The sequence below is a fragment of the Amphiura filiformis genome, chromosome 16 (assembly GCF_039555335.1).
Source record: "Amphiura filiformis chromosome 16, Afil_fr2py, whole genome shotgun sequence".
NCBI classification, from domain to species: Eukaryota; Metazoa; Echinodermata; class Ophiuroidea; order Amphilepidida; family Amphiuridae; genus Amphiura; species Amphiura filiformis.
Genome location: NC_092643.1, coordinates 17,728,361 through 17,747,753, shown reverse-complemented (window position 1 = coordinate 17,747,753; position 19,393 = coordinate 17,728,361). Strand labels below are relative to the sequence as shown.

Here is a 19,393-nt window from a genome sequence, read left to right as displayed (position 1 = left end):
AAGTTCTCAAACATTCTCAATGCACAGAACGTATACTGTTGTTGTTCTCAGAAAAAAACTCTGAATTTAGCATTACAAATTTAATGGTTTTTAAACATATGAATAAAATCAGCCGCTTCTTTTTTTATATAATAGTAAATTGTGATATTACAATAATTATTTTTTAGTCCAAATATTTCTCATGATATTGATATACATATGAATTATTCTGAGGTGTCCTAGTACTACATCACTAGCAACAACAATCTTCAGAGCAATAACATCCGCTGAAGACGCCGGTTGACCCGGTGAAAGCGCTCCGGTGAGTGTACCAAATTTGAGTAGCGTAGAAGTATAAATTTGCTTTCTATTCATTCTTCATGTTTTCGGATTGTAACCATGTGTGCTGATAAGGCTATCAGTGACAACTGATAGTCAAGGGCTTAGCTTAATTAATGGGAAACCACGTAACAATAACCAAAACTAAAACCGGAAACTTAAAATGAAATGAGGCATTACTACGAAGATTGCTAATGGTTATGGAAGAAAGATAACACAAAGGAATGTCCCTGAACAATAATGCTATTATCAATATACGCGGAATTATCAATCCCTCGGAAGTGCTAGAATTACAATTTTGTTTTGAACATCAACTTGAAATGTCCTGCGCTTTAAATTTACTATTAATTTGAATACCCGTTCATATTATAATATTCAGTTTTGAATGACATTAATTCTTTTGAATTATCTTCTAATAGTAGCCTGAACAACATTGTGTAGTCAATGACGGTTTCAACGATGTCAGACGCTGGACATTTACTCACTAATGACACCCCGAATTGGTTGCTGAATGGGACATTATCAGGTACCACAAACACTATGATTGAAGCGGCAACACTGGAAAATAACAGCTATGAGCATGAGTTCTCCCAAACATCCAAGACGACACTGACCGTCCTTATCACAATGGTTACTTTACTTGGACTTGTTGGGAATACCATGGTGATATTGATAGTTGCAATCTACTCAGACATGCATACCTTAGTCAATTTCTCTTTTGCCAATTTGGCTCTTACTGATCTGACATTGTTGCTGTTAGATGGTATACCAACTGCGGTAGATACTATTGGATTAAATGTGTCGGCTAAACTTGGATGTGCTATTCCTATTTATCTGCAATACGTAAGTATATATAACATAATCCATTTTACTCTACTCTTCTCTGCCTTTTTGTTAAAAACAAGCTCGTTTTAGATCTGTTCATGCCTGGATTCTTTTGTAGGGGAAAGTGGGGTAATGCCGGACTGTGCGGAATCCCGGACACGTCGATTGCAGCTAAACGGAGAAGGATAGCACTATTATACTACCTTAGGGTATTAGCTACCTCAAGGTGTACCTCACGTGTACTACTACCAGCGCTTTGGGTCTCGTCTTTCTTTGTGAAAATTACGAAAAAACAGAAATTGTCATTTTTGACTTTTTATCTGAACAGTGATTTATTAGCTGGGTGACAGTTAAAGTGACAAGGGGCACAGATTAAGTATGGCTGAAAATTATGTTTGATACTTGATTGTTAGCTGGATGTGTGAATTCTGGTATCTTAAAAATGGATTAGTAGAACAAGCACTAAAAAAATAAATCGAGACCGTGAGGGGTAATCCCGGACACACATGCGTCTCTATACAGATGGGGTAATGCCGGACACTTGTTATTTCGAAAATATAGACAACAACAACAGCCCCCATAGTTGCATGCTTGAGGTAACAGAAGTACCTAATACATTCAGGGGGTAATCATCCTACTCCACTTTCCCTCTTAGCAACAATCATGTGTCCGGGATTACCCCGTGTCCGGCATTACCCCATCATTTTTTTCCATTTTGTTTTTTAATTATAACTTATTAACTATAGATGTTGAGTTATTGAAAACTGGTTACTAGTTAGAACATTACTCCTACTTTGCATTGATATGATTTTCACTGATGAACTTTATTTAATCTTGTACCTGTGTAGCCTTAACGAAAGGTGCCCGGGATTACCCCACTTTCCCCTATAGTGCGAGGCAGGGTATATAGTCTAAATGTTTCAGTACGAAAAATAAAACAGAAAACAGTCAACAGTCAACAGATAATTAGGAAAATAGAGGAAGATATCGGGACCTGCATTCCCAGGTCAAAGGTTAAGGGTCAGTTTGTTAAGAAACTCAATTTTAGCGAGGCCCACGGCCTCCCTCATCCATTGCCTCATCCGTCATATCATGAGCCATTACACATTTTTGGTTTGCTGCTTGCTGTACCTAGTGTCCTATCAATTTGATCTTGTCACATGGTTCTGCAAAAGAAATAAATCTTGCCTCTATTCCTTTATGCTCTATAAAGGCAGATTCATAATTTAACCAGCAGCGAAAGGCCTCCTGGGCTACTCAGACAAGACGATCCAATTGTTGGGATAATTTGACTTTCTTTATGCACGTATTACTTGAGGTTTTACACCCTGTCTCGCACGCACATTTGAGCTTTTACCAGATTCTGTATGTATTCGATCAATACCTCGGGGATCTATAGCATGTTCTCCGAAGAGAGTTTTTGATTGAAAAGGTCGTGCTTTTAATAAATTGAAAGCAAAATAGGCTGCAGAAATCGAAGAGTCTATTTGTTAAACTTGATTGATCGCGACAAAAAAGACGTTTTATGAATCGAAAAACGATTGTGTCTTGTACGTATGCTTCTTATTTTACTAACTTCATTTTTTAGTTTGTAGCTTGATGTAGTCGCATGAGAGCCAAGTTGACAGTGCCTTTTCGTAGTGACTGGTAAAGGTCCTGGCCTAGAAAGCTAGTAGATCTCGTATAACTTAAACTAGTGGGGGAATCACATTGTCAACTTCTACATTCAAGGAAATTAATGTTGGCACACTCTGGTATACTATAAGTACATCGCCACCCCTCTCCCCCAAGTTCAATGTTGATGAAAATCCTTTTTTCATTGGGCTCTCCAGTCTCCCCAACATTGATTGAGGGGGGTTGGGGGAGGAAGGTGAAAGAAGAAAGGGATGTACTTCTCATATGTGACGTGTCATGTCAAAATCAGACACTTTTGGGCAGGTTATAAATTTTGAGATTTTTACATATCTTAAATATAGAGATATTTTGCTCCATAACGCCATTTCCCCAATGAAAGCGGACATTCCTAAGCGGATAAGATAATGAGTTCGTAAGTTATGGTAATATAAAATTGGAAATTGAGATATCGGCCTTTTAAAATATTATTGACAATGTTGAGAGTAGGATTACCTTTAAAAATGTCTCAAATATACAAGATGCCAGTTATATTCGGGTCTGAAACTATCAGACAATATTTTTAACATTAATAACATCACAAATTCGCAACAAACCCAAATTGTGAAAAATCACCTCGGGCAGATTTTTGGCTATTTCTCCATTTACGATCCTGCCACCTTGGTCTGGGCGGACATTTTAAAAATGACATCACTTGCATTACATTCCAGATGTTAAATCTACATCATATGCAAAATTTGAGGAAATTCGCACAAGTCCGTTTTATTTTAGGGCAATTTGTCTATAACTGGTCTTTACATGTAGCCCTATGGAGAGAGTGCCCGTTGAGGGCGCTATAACCCCCCATTTTAGGAACAAAAATGTGATTTAAAAAAACGGACTTGTGCGAATTTTCTAAAATTGTCAGAGTATGTAGTATGAACATGTAGAAATATAATCAAGTAGTTGCCCTACCTGCTCTTCTCCGAAAAAATAAAAAAATCCTATACCTCAATGATAATGAAACCTAGGTGCTGCCCAAAAGTGTCTGCTTTTGACATGACTCGTCACATATATGTTATGTATACTAATTTCACTGAACTATCAGAGCGGCAATGAAGAGTTCCAACATATTGTCAAGGTGTGCCAACTATTAATTTCGTTGATTGTAGCTTCTTTCATTTGTGGTATTGTAGCTCTGAAACTGTTACACTTAAAGGTTGTGTTTTTGTTTTCATAAATGGTTATTGTAGGACAAAGAACTTTTGCTTATTGTTGTGCCTTAGTTATCGACAGGTCCGCATCTACCATCTACGCCATCTGTCTTCGGTTCTTCGCTTTAGCTCCACATGCAGCCATCTGTTCATTAGCTCATCCTGTTTTCCAATTTTACTTGTTGTTCTTGGTCTCTTCCCTTCCATCCTTCCTTCTGTCATTTGCCTCGTATCATCCTTGTACAATGGTTCTCAAATACTTATACCCAGTACAACTCTTCTTTCTACTCCTGATGATATTTATTATTGACCTCTATCCCCACAGCATTGAACTCTTTCTCGTGTATCTTTTTTGTCTTTCTAACTCACTTTTCCCATTCTCTTCCAAACCTACAAGCAGCCAGTCTCCACACATCCTATTTCTTCAGTGTCCAAGTCTCAGCCCCATACTACTAGGTCACACCTCGGTAATCTTTTTCAACAAGTAAATCATAGTCATGACAGTAATGATGCCTCTCGTAGCTTAGAGTTTCATAATCATGATAATACTTAGTTGCAATTATCCCTGATATTAATCCATGATTTCATTCTACAGAGTATTGAATCGTCGGTGTTTTTTGAGACTCGAGGTACTACCTAGACTACCCCGTAGTCCACTTGCCCATTGTGCATACTCTGGATATTGTATTTAAGCTTAAAACTCTGATTTAATTAATGTGTGCACAATTGATAGATTTTCACATCTGATCTTTTCAGTCACCCTACTCCCTCTGTTTGTTAGCTTCCCAAGTGGACTACTGACTTTGGATTGCGGTTTACATGCTTAACACGGCTGTCTGTGAGCCTCTATGGATGAGATTGTCGGAAATCTGGCCTACTAAAATTGGCCATGATGTAATGCATCTTTAAATGGATCTGGCTTGTGATTGGTCGCCCAGATCTCGTTATGGTTTAAATCCTCCGGATACCTGTCATTACCATTAATAACTACATGGTACACAAGTATGCGGCCCTTGTGTTGTGTAATTGCATGAACGCGTCAGTAAGTGCATGAGCACGTCTTGTATTTGCTTGCGGTTAAATTTGATTGATAAACAAGTATGATTGACAGTATGAGTGTTAGGGACGTTGCCCGTTCAAAATCCCGTTTAAAATTGAAAGTCCATAGTCGAATTGTTCAGTATTGAAGTGCCTATACAATTATGCTGTATTCAATAATATAAGCCTACGTACACTTTACTTTTACTGTCGCTAATATAATTATATAAACTAGTATTTTGATGTAATAAATATCAGTATAATTTCGAGTTCAACTGGATGCTTTCATCATGATTAACATTAATAACATGCTTTTATTTATCAAAAATCGACTATGGCATAGTCTAGGTACTACCTATATATTCGATCTAGGCTATGTCAATCCACTGTTGGATGTAGCCCTCCTCATGATCACTCCATACATTTTCATCTACTGCTACTCTCGCCCATGTTGCACCAATATATGATGTTATATGATCTCTCCACCTCCTCTTCTATTCTGTCTACCTCTTCTTCTTTTTCCCATTCTTGGTTGCCATTCTAACAATCTCTCTGTCCATCTGTTATCATTTCTTCTTTCATCTCCATTTTGATTATTTGATTTTTCTCAAAATATCTGCAACACCGGTCAGCTGTCTGATGGTTGAGCACCTTACTTTGTCTCGCAGTGAGATGTTTAACATTTGCCGTTCCATTGCTCATTGAGCGGATTGTAGTTTAGTTTCTAAGTATTTAGTTAATGACCATGTTTCAGAGCCATACATCATTGTTGAAAGGACACATTGCATTGATTATATATTTTCCTTCTGAGTGACATGGGTATATTTTTGTTGCATAAGATTTCTTTATGTCTTCCAAAGCAACTCCGTCCTGCTTTTATCCTTCTCAATACTTCTTCCTTCGAACAATCCTTAGTGTTTGGCCCTGAATCCTGAACTTTTTCAATTTCCTTCAATGATGATCTTTCAATGATGTACTCGAGGTACATTTCTTCTCAAATAAACCCCAAACCAAAATTGATTACGAGTATTAGGCGAAATGTCTACGGTGAGAATTTTGGCCCATGATTTCTTAGAGCCATTCGGATCCCCAAATTTAGAATACATGCACATGCGCTTATACCTCGCAAAAGGAGTTCCTGAGGCTGATACTAATTCAATTCTTCTGAGCTGCAAAGGGTAGATTATAACATTTTGAGTCAAGCATCAGCCTTCAGAATTACAGGGCATTCATACGGAAACTGGAATAGCCATCCACATTAATCCCTAGGGTACCACGACCACTCGAATAGCCAGTGGATTTCGTTCATTTTACCTCGTTATGTCGGCTTAATGTTAGCAACTATTTTTAACTGTTGCGATTTGGTAGTTCACAGCATCTTGCGAATGGTAGTGAAAAAAAAAAAAATTGCATTGATCATTTCATAGCGAGTGTGTAGAAGAATTCAAATATCACAGGTATACTTTTGTAGGTCCTGTGGTTCTTGAGTTATGTTGTAAAGAGGGCGGAGACAACAACAAAACGTACATAAATCATTAACAACAACAAATCAAGCAAGTAGTTTAAGTATATGACTTGTAGAATGAACTTTTGCAAAACATCGAAGTGTTATTTTCAATAATATATTGATTTAGATAATGAAAATCGATTTCTTGGCTGCTTCGACCAACAATACCTCGTCTACCCTTAAATGGACAGAAACTCTTCCCGACAGTTATTACTAATATTATTTCAGAATAACAAAATTATAATCGGACTGAAATCGTACATTATGGCTTTAATGTTGGGAAATGTTATGCAATTTTGGTTACTTCTTTACAAAGAAGCCATCCCAAAGTAAGGAGTCTTTATTTTGCATACAGCTTATGCAATATTGACATTTCTATGCCATAATGGATATAAATTGTAACCCGATGTCGGAAACTCATCACTTTATTTAGAAAGATGTTGCTCGCGCAATATTTTGATCTTAAATGGAATGGTCGATTGAACAAAAATTCTTTATTTACAAATACCGTGAGGTCAAGTGAGTTAGCGATCCACTTTACCTTTATTCAAATACACACAGATTAAAATGTACTTGATATAAATTCTACGTTCAATCGCAGAAATATGTTTCTAGTGGTAAAAGAGAAACCGGTGTCAACGTTCTTATAAAAATGTCAAATGTTGTTCTCGGCATTCCTCATTGACGTTACTACCGTTATCATCATCATCGTTATCATCATCATCATCATCATCATCATCATCAGCATCATCATCATCATCATCATCATCATCATCATCATTTCTAGGAGAAATCTTAGGTCTTGCAGTTTTCTATGCTAATAACTCTTACATGCGTATATCTGGGACGAATTTGGAATATTCGTCTCAGGTTGTATTTTTGTGTTTGTTTAGTATTTTTCCCGAATTTCGTCGCCAAAATCAAGACCATCATCATAATCATTTTATCATCAAAGGCACTTGTCGTACTGTTTGATCTTTGGAAGTTCTTGTAGTTCACATCTATCACTATATCCCATGCTTACGTGCAAGTTGTTTTAACAACTTGCACGTCCTAATTCGGGATACTGTTGAGCAAACCCTTAAAAGGGTTTGCTCAACAGTATCCCGAATTAGTTCGCCAAAGTGAATGGCCATTACCATTTCAATCATGTCTTACGTGAGGAGTTTGTATGTATACGGCTGTTGTAAGTCGTAAAATGGGAAAATGAAAGCAAAGTATGTATTACCCGAAGATAAAGATTACATAAGCATGCATTCCTATGACGTGTGGCTCTTATTCGTGACCAGCATTATTTATCCTTTATCCTTCCCACAAAATCCGGGATATATTGGCAGATGTAGAATTTAGATTATGGTATAATGTATACCATTAAATGATTACGCTAATAACTCCTCAAACACTATTTAAAAAATCTTTAATAGCTGAAAAGGTGTAGGAGGTTAATAACTGATTCAACCATACTATGGCCATAAAATGCTTTCAGCATGAAAATGAGAAACCAGGTATCAATTCTTGCTCAAAAGGGCGTTGGCTCTATTAAAGTTGTTATTTGTTATGCAAAGGAGAAATTTAACGCCCCGTGGCTATAACATTGAATTTCGGGGCTTGCTCTGTGTTATATGCTCAAACATTTCCCTATTGTATGTGCTCAAGGTCGTTTGTACACAGGTGAGCATAACAAGAGTCTATCGCCAGACTATTTGGTGCGAACTTAATATCACACAAGCATACACAGGGAACGCAATACCTGTTACTGCAACTAGCTGTCAACATTTGATAACTTTACAGCTTTGTAAAAATATCAAAAAGCTAAATGTTGACATGTTTATGGTTTTGTTGGGAACAACTGTCACAACCGTGCGTTCAGACAGATCAAGCATTACAGATCTCTTACTTATAACAATGTTTAATGGCAAACAAAGCCAAATACAATTTGATGCCTGTTCGTTTAACACTTCAAAGTATGGGAAGCAATAACGTTGAGGATAATTATTTCTTCTTGACATTTCATTGCATGCGTTAAGACATGGACGATGTGATGAATGCAAAATTACAAACCAATTTCTACCAATTCAGATTTCATTCATCCAATTACGTGACGTGAATATTACTTGCACGGACCATTTCTGTTCTGTATGTACGCAATTCGGTGGCTTTCTACCCCGGCTTTCTACGGATTTGTTCACATAAGCCGAAGATGGTTGCGCAATAGATCATGTGAATCTGTTTGTAACTTAGCCGTTGCCCCGGGTTGAGAGGGGATCACCCAAATCTAAAAGTGATTAATCAACCCTGAAAACAGACTCTAAAATGGGTAATTGAGTTTGTGTAAGTGTACATGATAACGATGACAATACTTAAGGTCGGGTGACTAATGTGTAACAAGAGACCACAAGTTTCGAGAATAGAACCTTAAGGGCGTACTACACCCATGTATTGGTTTGATTGGTCTAAAAAAATATTTTTTCATTTATAGCTAGGCGATATGCACGGATCATGTGAAATAAAGAAAAAAATAAAATAATAATAAAAAAAGGTGCTTTTAAACCATTGTATAGTAAGTCATTTTAGCCCTATATATTTTTTGTTTACATGTATCCTGGTAACTTAGATGGTGTTTCATAACAAACCATAATATATTCTTTTCAACATGTTCAAGTAGGGGGCATGAATAGAATACATTAAATCCTTTGTTATACCATCTATAGAAATGTACTCCCTGATTATAACACTGAATAAATTAAATAGGCCTAATCTCTTCCACATAGACAATTTAATAAGTACTACACCATGTACTTATCTTCTATAAGGTGGTGTTAGGAAAAGAGATTAAAAAGGCTATAAGGTCATCAAAGGTCAGGTTATAGGTCAATTGGTTCAGGTCAAATTTAGGCATCAACATGTGGTAGTCTGTGATATCATACATGTCATAATGAGGCATCAATTTTGATATTTTGTCTGTTACTGGATATATAATGGAAATATGTGAGGTGGATATACTAAAATACCTTGGGATGTAAATGGTGAGTACAATTTAGATTGCCTAGTTGAGATGAATTGGGCAAATAAATATAAAATAGTTACCAAAATCACAAAAATGAAGCTTACGGAAAACTACCTAATATGGTGGTATGGGTGACAAAAAATACAATCTTTTTCAACATTGCTGTAGTGTGGTTGTGGTAACCTGTTACCTATGGCTTAATTAAGTGTCAGTGAAATAGTGTCGCAAGTTCAAAATACAAAATATAGCTCAACATTGAAAATAGAAGCATTTTAACCGGTTCTTTTTTGATAGTTGTGGAGCACCAAGTTCATGAAGTCATAAAAGAAATCAGGGACCGCTTATTCCCATTTTACATATCAACAATATTTCAGCAACACATATCCAAAATTTTAACGAAATCCGTTGATAGTAAGCTTTCCAAAATGAAGTGAATTTAAAACATCAGTGATGTACCACCTTTTGGCTTATATCATTAGAAGCATGTACGCTTCATTGATACTGATGCCACCAATTGAACGAGAAGATTTGCCCTTCATTTTGCATACCACTTTGTCCAATTTCTTTTTCTCATTTCTTCACAAAATGCAAAAAAAAAAAAAAAAAAATGCAATGGGTGTAGTACCCCCTTAATTGGCTATAACTTCGAAAACGCTGTATGCTCAAAATATGACCACTACACTTTTGTATTGCAGTGTATATTAAATACTACTTTGTGACGTTTGACCATCTCAAATTACAAAGTAGAATATGGGAAAAGGTTCTGAAATATGTGATAATAAATCTTGATAAAAGCTTTTCCAAGGTCTTCATCGTAAGCACACGACTTTTAAGATACGCACGTTCTTCTGAATTATGTACTTGAGAGCGAATTTTAAGACCAGCACCACTTATCGCTGGTAAATTGCTTGGTTCATTCTTGAACATACGTTTCGAGCATCAAATGATAAAAAATGTATTTCTGGAAAGATAACGTGATTATCAAGGTCGTGAAAGTACGCCTATGTTTGAAACTACTTTGTTGAGTAAAATGAAACGAATGAAACACATTATTGCTCCTACAAAACCTAAAATGTCGACTTAATTTGTTGATAAATGCGCTAAAAAGATACAAGTGGTTGCATTCCATAAAATGTGTCGTTTATTATTTACATTAGTGTTATTAGGAGATCACCCGTCTTTCGCGTTCCGTTAAGGGATGGGGTATGGACTTTTGGACAGTATTTTTTGTGGGATATGAGAGCACATCAGGCATATCGAATTGCATTCTGAACACGAAGAATGTCCTTCTGATAACAAATAATTTGGATTTTTTGAAATTCGCGATATAATACGCATTTTATGGTAAATGATTAAAAAATGATATTTTTGATATTTAACAGTCCTCGAAGTGAACTTTTATAAATCTAATGATATGTCCTTGAAGTCATGTAGCTGGGAAGAAATACCGACGATCAATTGAAAATGTTGACCTATCGTATTGAAGATATGGAATTTTTTCCCCAAAACACCAAAAAAAAAATTAGGTCTTTTTGAAAAAAAATGTATATCAATAATATGAAAGGTCAAAATGTTCAATTGATCGTCGGCTTTTGATCCCAGCTACATACACTTTCAGTACATATCATTAGATTTATAAAGTTTACGTCGAGGACTGTTAAATATCAAAAATTTTAAAAATATCAAATTTTAATAATTTGTCATAAAATTTGTATTATATCGCGAATTTAAAAAACAAAACAAAATTATTTGATATCAGATGGACATTCCTCGTATTCAGAATGCAATTCGATATGTCTGATGTGCTCTCATGTCCCACAAAAAATACTGTCGAAAAGTATGTCGACTTAATTTGTTGATAAATGCGCTAAAACGATACAAGTGGTTGTATTCCATAAAATGTGTCGTTTATTATTGAATTAGTGTTATTAGGAGATCACCCGTCTTTCGCGTTCCGTTAAATGCATAGAGTTTTGCATAAATAGCATGTTGTGGCCACCATAGGACTTCGCAGTAAAACATGTCTCATTAAATAGCATCTCCCCTTGTCCTTGATCTCCTAATAACACTAATTCAATATTCAACAACTCCTCCTATACCTTTGTACAGGAGTCAACCGTTGTTAATCCGTGATGAACCCACACTTTTACTGTAGCGTATACGCGAACGCGAGCGAGACTACGCGTTACGCGAGAGCGCGTAAAATTCGTCATGCCTGGAACCTGTGTGCGTACGCAAGCTTTACAAGTTGAATTCATTCATTTTTCAGGTAGCGGCTAAACATTGCAGTTTTATTCTGTGGTTTTATTGCGGATATCAACAGTGAAATCATCGACGTCTTTGCAAGGCTGAGTGGCAATGATTAACTGACACTCCTCATAAAAATAATCATGTGAATTTACGATCTTTAGCTTCTTTTCGTTGTTGAAAGGGATTCGATCATGTTTCACCGTTGTTCATCACCGTTTAACAACTCGCGTCCGGCGCGTCTGCGTGGTTTACTTCGCTCGGGCTGCCCTCGCGAAGTAAACCACGCAGACGACGCGGCCGCATCGTTGTTAAACGGTGATGAACAACGGTGAAACATGATCGAATCCCTAAATAAACGACACATTTTACGGAATACAACAACAACAAAAAGGACTCCACATAGACAATATCCAGTAACAAAAAATTTATACTACTTTTAAATTAGGATCCCAAAAGGACATTCACATTAAAATGTTTTGCCACATAATTGATTACTTGTGAGGTTAACAAATACATCTTGACTGCATGAGCTGGATAGTTAATTCAGTTTGTGAATAACTGATTCAGTGACCGGATATCAGACAAAAAAGGATCTACGCGTGAATAAATATGACAACCTTATTAGAGGGGAATTAGTCCGCAGGGTGCTTTCAGTGCGTAATAAACTTAACTTGACTCCATTTTAGACATTGTTTTGTACTGTATCTTTAAAAGTAATGAGGATAAGTACATAAAAGTATACCTTTTCAGAAAGGATATGATGCAAGGAATCCAACTAGCACGGCAGATTACTGCCCAAATTTGATTTCCCATGCCATTTTTTTTTCCGGTCCACCATAAAAACTCACCCTAAGTATCCAAAGTATCAAACTAAAAACACAAAACTAGTAACAGTTTTCTCAATATTTGAGTACCAACAATGCTAGGTCAATGTCAGTCTGATCGCCTTAATAATATACTCTTACACACTTCCTTATTGGTTCTTAGCCGTGTGATATGATACGATATTACACGGTTCAGAGCGTGTGGGTTGACGCGATAAGGTGCATAAAACAATGGGACTGGTCGATTCTAAGCCCAAGGTAAAATGTCGGATTTGATTAAAATTTGGTATACTTATAATTAATACTTTTATTTGAATTGAAGTGTTTGTAAATGTATTGCTTTTAGCCGCTGTCGTGCATCTATCGTCTCATATAACACGAACGACATCATTATTTTTGGCGTAAAACAACTCGGCTTCGCCTCGGTGTTTTACTTAAAATATTGATGTCACTCGTGTTATATGAGACGATAGATGCACGGCAGCGGCTAAAAACATTACCTTTATTTTCTGATAATGACACTAACTGCTTTTAGTATTATGAAACGTATTAGTATGGTTCTGATTTCAAGGAATGTTTGTAGGAATTTCGAATTACTACAGATAAAGTTGAAAACATAATAAAAATATTAATCTAGGTTTGTTTTTTTATCTCTATTTTACTTATCTAATTTGGTTTTCATTTGTTATCTATCCATTTTATTTAGGTGGTAGCCGAAGTAACTAGCTTGACGTTGGCATTCCTGTCATGGGATAGATACCGTCTAATCGTGAAGCCACTTCAATCCTTGAGCACTAGATCATCCAAGCAAATCTACTTGATTATGTTTTTGATATGGATAGGTAATGACTCGCTTAAAAAGTAATTTGTATCGCGGTATTTCCTCCGCAAATTGTGTATCAGGATCACAACTGGTTGACTAATCTCATAGGGCAGCTATACGTTAATCTAAGCTAAAACTGAGAATATTAGCTGAGACCTAAATTAATTCTTTCTTCTATATTATATATAACATCTTTAACCATTTATGTCTACATTCCTTAAAATTAATTCATACACTCCTAGATAGTGAGAACTAATCAGAGCAAACGTTACTGAAATACGAGGTGTGCATAATTGTACAATTGTAAGGCCACGCACTCCGCGTAGTACGGGGGTGCGTTCGGATGCGTTCATTTTTCTTGCGGGTGGATGCATTTATATTTGCTTGCATTTTCCAACATATTTGGTGACAATTTTGTAATAAAAATAGCAAAAATCTCGGGAATTTGGCGGTTCTCCGTGTATGAAGTTAATAAATGAATGCGTATATCACTTGTTGCTCGAGAAATGGTACAAAATAATGCACTTGTACTGAGATGTACAGATGTAAAAAAAAATCCGATTTTTTTCTTGCTCGCTACACTCGCAAATTATGTTATTTTAAGTCTGTTTTGTATAATACTGTATACAAAATTTGCGAAGAAAACTGCTTTAAACATTTGAAATATTATTGGAAGTTACGTCGAATTTATTGAATTGTGACATTTTCTACTTGGCTGTTTTTATGCGTTTCGCACTTATTTTATTCACGTTTTGTCATGTAATTTCAGCGAGACCTGAACGGACTAGACAACATGAAACTATTAACATCGTAAAGTCATTAGAACTGGCAATAATGTTGTCAAACATGCTTATATTTCTACTGTTTTGACATTAGAATATCTTACACGTTCAGCCCTTTCTGTTGATGATCAAATGAAAGTCCAAATTGGTAGCTGTGATGTAACTTGATGTTACCATGGCAAATACAATTCCAAATGACAATCATGTGTATGAATTTGAGTAACATCTACCTCAATTTGTTAGATTCCTCATGATTTGCTTCGGTAAACTCACTGATTCTTACTGTTTATGAAAGTGGGCGGCCTTCGACTGTACAGGTTGAGTGAACATGAATAGCCAGCAACGTAGTAACCAAAATGATGTGACAAAAAAAGGCCTTGGCTATAGCACGACTATAAACGTGTGGACATTATATCAGGATTGCTGATTCTTGGAATGTAATGTTGGTTAGTTCTAACTGGCAATGATAGTCAAACTTAAATATTTGGTCAATTTTTGGAAATAAAGGCCAAAAAACGAATGTTTTAAGGGTGTTTTTTTGTAGTATGCTATGACAATCAATCCAAAAGACTTGTTCCAAGACTAATACGTTACACATTCTATTTGAGAACGCACTTTCTAATCTTTTCATAATAAACATAAAATATGAAAATTATAAACTAACTCGTAACCTATACTCATTATAGTCTATGCTTAGACTTTGAATTTTTAGACGTTGAATTTCAACTTTGAAATACTAGAGATAAACAATTATTACTTGTCACAACTTGAGTTGTAATTTTCAACGTTAACCTTTGAGCAAATCAGTTTCAAAGTACGAATTAGACTTTAAACATTTATATTGCGATTTCAACTTATTGTTAATACTCTACCAACTGCTCACATGCACGTGATTAATAAGTTTTTAACTGGCCATGATGCAGTCATGTCTACAGTAGAATTCATCTCGACCTTTGCAGGACTTAACCCCATTAAAAGCTATTAAACCAAGATAACACTCATTGAAACAGCTCAACTGATTAAATCGGATCTTCTCTGGTTGTGCACAAGTGTCTGTTTTCATGTGCGATATCGCAATAAAGCTGGTATTATAGCTTCAGTTGGGTAACCGATTATAAAGGAAACGAAAGGAAACAATGGTATGTGTACCTTTGTTCACGAAATGAGACAATGGCGTGCTTTTTGTAAACCAGCATTCTTGAAAATGAGCAACATAATGATTGTTGACTTAACACGGTTTGGAAATAATTTCTTCATATTTTTGGTGTTATCTGTCGTTTACATATCCTTCCTAAAACACAAAAGTGCGACCCTCTCCAAACACCTAAATTAGCTAAAAATTTAGGACATGTTACAAAACTATATTGTCTAGAATTTTAGAAGAGTACTTTTAATATTGGCCGGTTATTTTTCACACAGCGACGTTAACTAGGCAATGTACTATTACCTTTAACATTAACTAAAACACCAAAGTACGAATATTTCCAAACATCTAAATTAGCTAAAAATTTAGGACATGTTAAAAACTATATTTTCTAGAACTTTAGAAGAGTACTTTTAATATTGGCCGGTTATTTTTCACACAGCGACGTTAACTAGTCATATCCCCATACTTTTAACGTAGGGCTATTTGTAGAGGTCACGCGTCAATGGGAAAGAGCACTGTGTATTGTGTATAGGAAAACGGACAGTAACTGCAGTATGCTCGCCGCACTACGAACTTACACACTATATACTGCTGTATCTAAATACTCGACAGCTTTGTAAGGTCAAACTTTTCACTGTGAGGTTACCACGCTTGCGCGGAAGCTGTTTTGTGTGACCTTTATGCTAATTCAGTGACCCGTGTTCACTCATGCTGCCCTGCACTTCCGCCGTGAATCAAATCATCCTCCAGACACGCTCCATAAGATATGCTAATGCATGGAGTACAAAAAATACTTTGATCAATACCAGGTGATTGGTATTGTACTCCATGCATTTGAATATTATCTGGAGCGTGTCTGAGGATGATTTAACCAGTAAAAATAAAAACATGTTTCTCGTCCGGGTTTAAAAAAGGAGGAAGAGGGGCGTGAGGCCCTTTTTATTTTATTGTTCTGGTAGGTACGCCCCCGCTAGTGATCACAAAACCATCCAGAATTGTTTCTTGCATATTAGCAAGGCTATAGAAAACATCTCAACTTCCAAGACATCTTTCTTCCAAAGTTTTGACTGAATTTTAAAAAACTGAAAATAAATTTGAAGCGGCCTCAAAAAAGGAAGCGGAAGGGGACGAGAAACATGTTTTATTTTTATTCGGCCTTATGATCTTCCGTGCAGTAGAAACAGGAAAATCCGAAATATTACTCAAATTTGGTCCAACTTTGGCCTAAATGTAACACAAAAATCGAAAATGTAACACGTTAAAACTAGCACAGTGTTATACTGTGTAGTTAAAAAAAAATGAAAAAAATCAAAGTATTCATCGAAAAAATCCAAGAAATTGTGAATCTTGCGATGAAATTTATACATCAAAATGTTTCAGAATTGTCAACTTGCCTAAAAATTCCGTTGATCAAAAACACGTGCCCTGAAAAATGTCATTATTTTCTCTTCACCGATTTTCAAGGTTTAAAAAACTTCGCTTAGATTGCCATTTTGTCTAAATGGGAGTAGAAAGTTGTCAGATTCAAAACATTATTCAACCCTCAAAGACCTTTCTAAAATCCCCGTGCCGAACACACGAAGATTAAAAGTTCGGCTGGTCATTCGGCAAACATCGGCAGAAACTCGCTGAGTCGACTGTGATTGGTCAAGCGGCTGGAGCATGCGCGAGTAATTTAACAAGCATTTGGATACAGTAATATTTGTAGTGCGCCGTCGGACAAGTTTGTCACACGCACTCGATCACTGGGAATTGAAGGAAAAGACCAGTGCATCGTTAACTTGAAATTGCGTCAGAGACTGGGTTATTAAAATGGCGCGAAACACAGAATATCATATATTTGACTCAAAACTTGTACCTTTTATCGCGCTAATCAAGGTTTAATTATTTTAATCTGATGAAGTATGATAATTGTTTTCTTCTTTCTGCAGCTTCATTTGTGATACAGATCCCAACAGCATTTGTGCCCGCAGTGTCGCCTGAAACCGGTTGTAACGAGTTCGGCCAACCCTGGGGAGAAAGTCTATTCTTCACATACGCCACTGTTACTCTGTATATCATTCCTCTCATCGTAATCATTCCATGCTATACAGGCATTGCTATTAGCATGACCAAGAAAACTTCGGCCACTCAGAATGAGGATTCTAAACGTTTAGCACAGCGTAAAAAGACGATCAAATGGGTTTTCGTCGTAGTGTTATTTTACATTCTGATGTGGTTACCGATTCATGTGGTCCATTTGTGGATGGCGTTTGATCCAGTTGTTACCTCGCAGACTCCATTGTATATAGAGCTCCATACAGTGGCGAATGTATTGATGTTCATCAACAGTAGTTTTAATCCGTATCTGTATACTTTAGCTGGGCCTTCATTTCGTATGCATCTCAAAAGTATTGCTTATTGCTGCTGTTGCGGTTTATTGGTACGAAGGAAAACAAAAGAGTGTCTCTCACGAAGTGATACATCAGGCTCAACATGGATGTAAAATGCGTTTGCTCGTGCTATTAGAGCCCGGCAGACACTTTGAATGAAAGTGAAATTCCCGTTGAATCAGCCGTTTGTGTATCCTGTAAAACGTTATAGCTGTATAGTCGTACGGTATGTACGTCGGCTGATAGTGTCATACGTCTGAATGACACGGTAAACCGTACCTCGAGCTTGAGCTCCAATCAAGGAAAATAATGTTGGCATAAGATAAATAAACAACTACTTTTAGCAATTGATGAAAGCATTCTTAACATTGGGTTTTTCTTTCTCCCCAACATTGATTGAGAGGGAATTAATGAAGAAAGGAAGGGCAAAGGCTAAGGTTTGTAGGCCTTCTTCTCATCAAGCATTTGTGTCAAAGTGTGCCAGCTATATTTCCTCCTTACTGGAGGTACTCATATATAAACATAAACATAAACTATAAGACTTCTAAACCTAGTTTTACAAAGTAGGCAAGGCGCTATAGAAAGGTAAAAGAGCTAATCGGTGGAAAAGAGCTTGGTCTTATTCTTGAAGGTGATAACATTTTCTTGGCCACCATGGCCACGGACGGTGGTGCGGCACCGTAGTTGAAAAGGCACGATCGCCAGCTTGTTTTTTGAACGATGCACTTCGAATCTAATATCAGATTCGTAGCGAAGTGCAAAAGAAGGTTTGTGGGTCCGAGGTTGAAAATAAGAAAAGAAGTAAGCATGTGAATTAGTACGAAAGGCTTTGGATGCCTGGACAAGACTATTAAATTGAACCGTAGTGGAGAAGAGGAAACATGAGCGCTCCAAAATCTAACGGATAGTTTTTTTTTCGCGACAGGGATCTCCTTTGATAAAGTATCCGGTGTACACACAGATAAATTTCACGTAAAATAATATTATGTTTACACAATATTATGTCAAAAACTTTACCAACCATTATGTAAACATTATTTAAATGTAACAAGATTTGTTTATACGGGTTGTGTAATTATTACATCTGTTATGTAAATTACCTGCACTTTTTAATTTTACATAATTGTAATTAAAATATACCATCTTGTCATGCATCACAACTCCACAATGCGTCAGTCATATATACATGTGGAAATCTTTGTGTGTAATATTTTTGTTAAATTTTAAGGTAAGGACACGGTTTGCTGTCTAATTAGCAAAATATTAGCCGATTCTGTTCTGTCTTTGGCGTTATGTACACAGTACGCTGTATAGGCTATAGTATAGCCTACCCTTTCCATGTCACGAACATGCACTATGCACTACGAAGCCGGCTTGGATACGGTACTGTGTAGTATGATTCAGTCGCTCTTAACAACCAAGATACATGTATGATGTTTCTGAAAGAACTGTACCGCATTTAGTTATTAAATAATTTTAATGCCACAATTGAGCAATTAAGCAGCCACATAATAATTAGGCTACGTTTTTAATTTCGAAACTCCGTTCTTGAATTATGATAATTTGAAAATCAAAATTGCGCAGAAATATCACAAACCCGCGAAACGGCATCCGCCGCGAACGAGCACATAAAGATCACAAACCCGCGAAACGGCACCCGCCACGAACGAGCACA

General features: G+C 36.5%; 1 protein-coding gene across 1 annotated transcript; it reads left to right on the top strand.

The window, feature by feature from the left end:
* Positions 1-733: 733 nt before the first annotated feature.
* On the top strand, positions 734-17,831 carry LOC140136368 (G-protein coupled receptor 54-like). Its single transcript, XM_072158095.1, has 3 exons — positions 734-1,161; positions 13,301-13,436; positions 17,278-17,831. The coding sequence occupies exons 1-3, from the start codon at positions 763-765 to the stop codon at positions 17,829-17,831; spliced, it is 1,089 nt and encodes a 362-aa protein (XP_072014196.1). The 5' UTR covers positions 734-762.
* Positions 17,832-19,393: the final 1,562 nt, after the last annotated feature.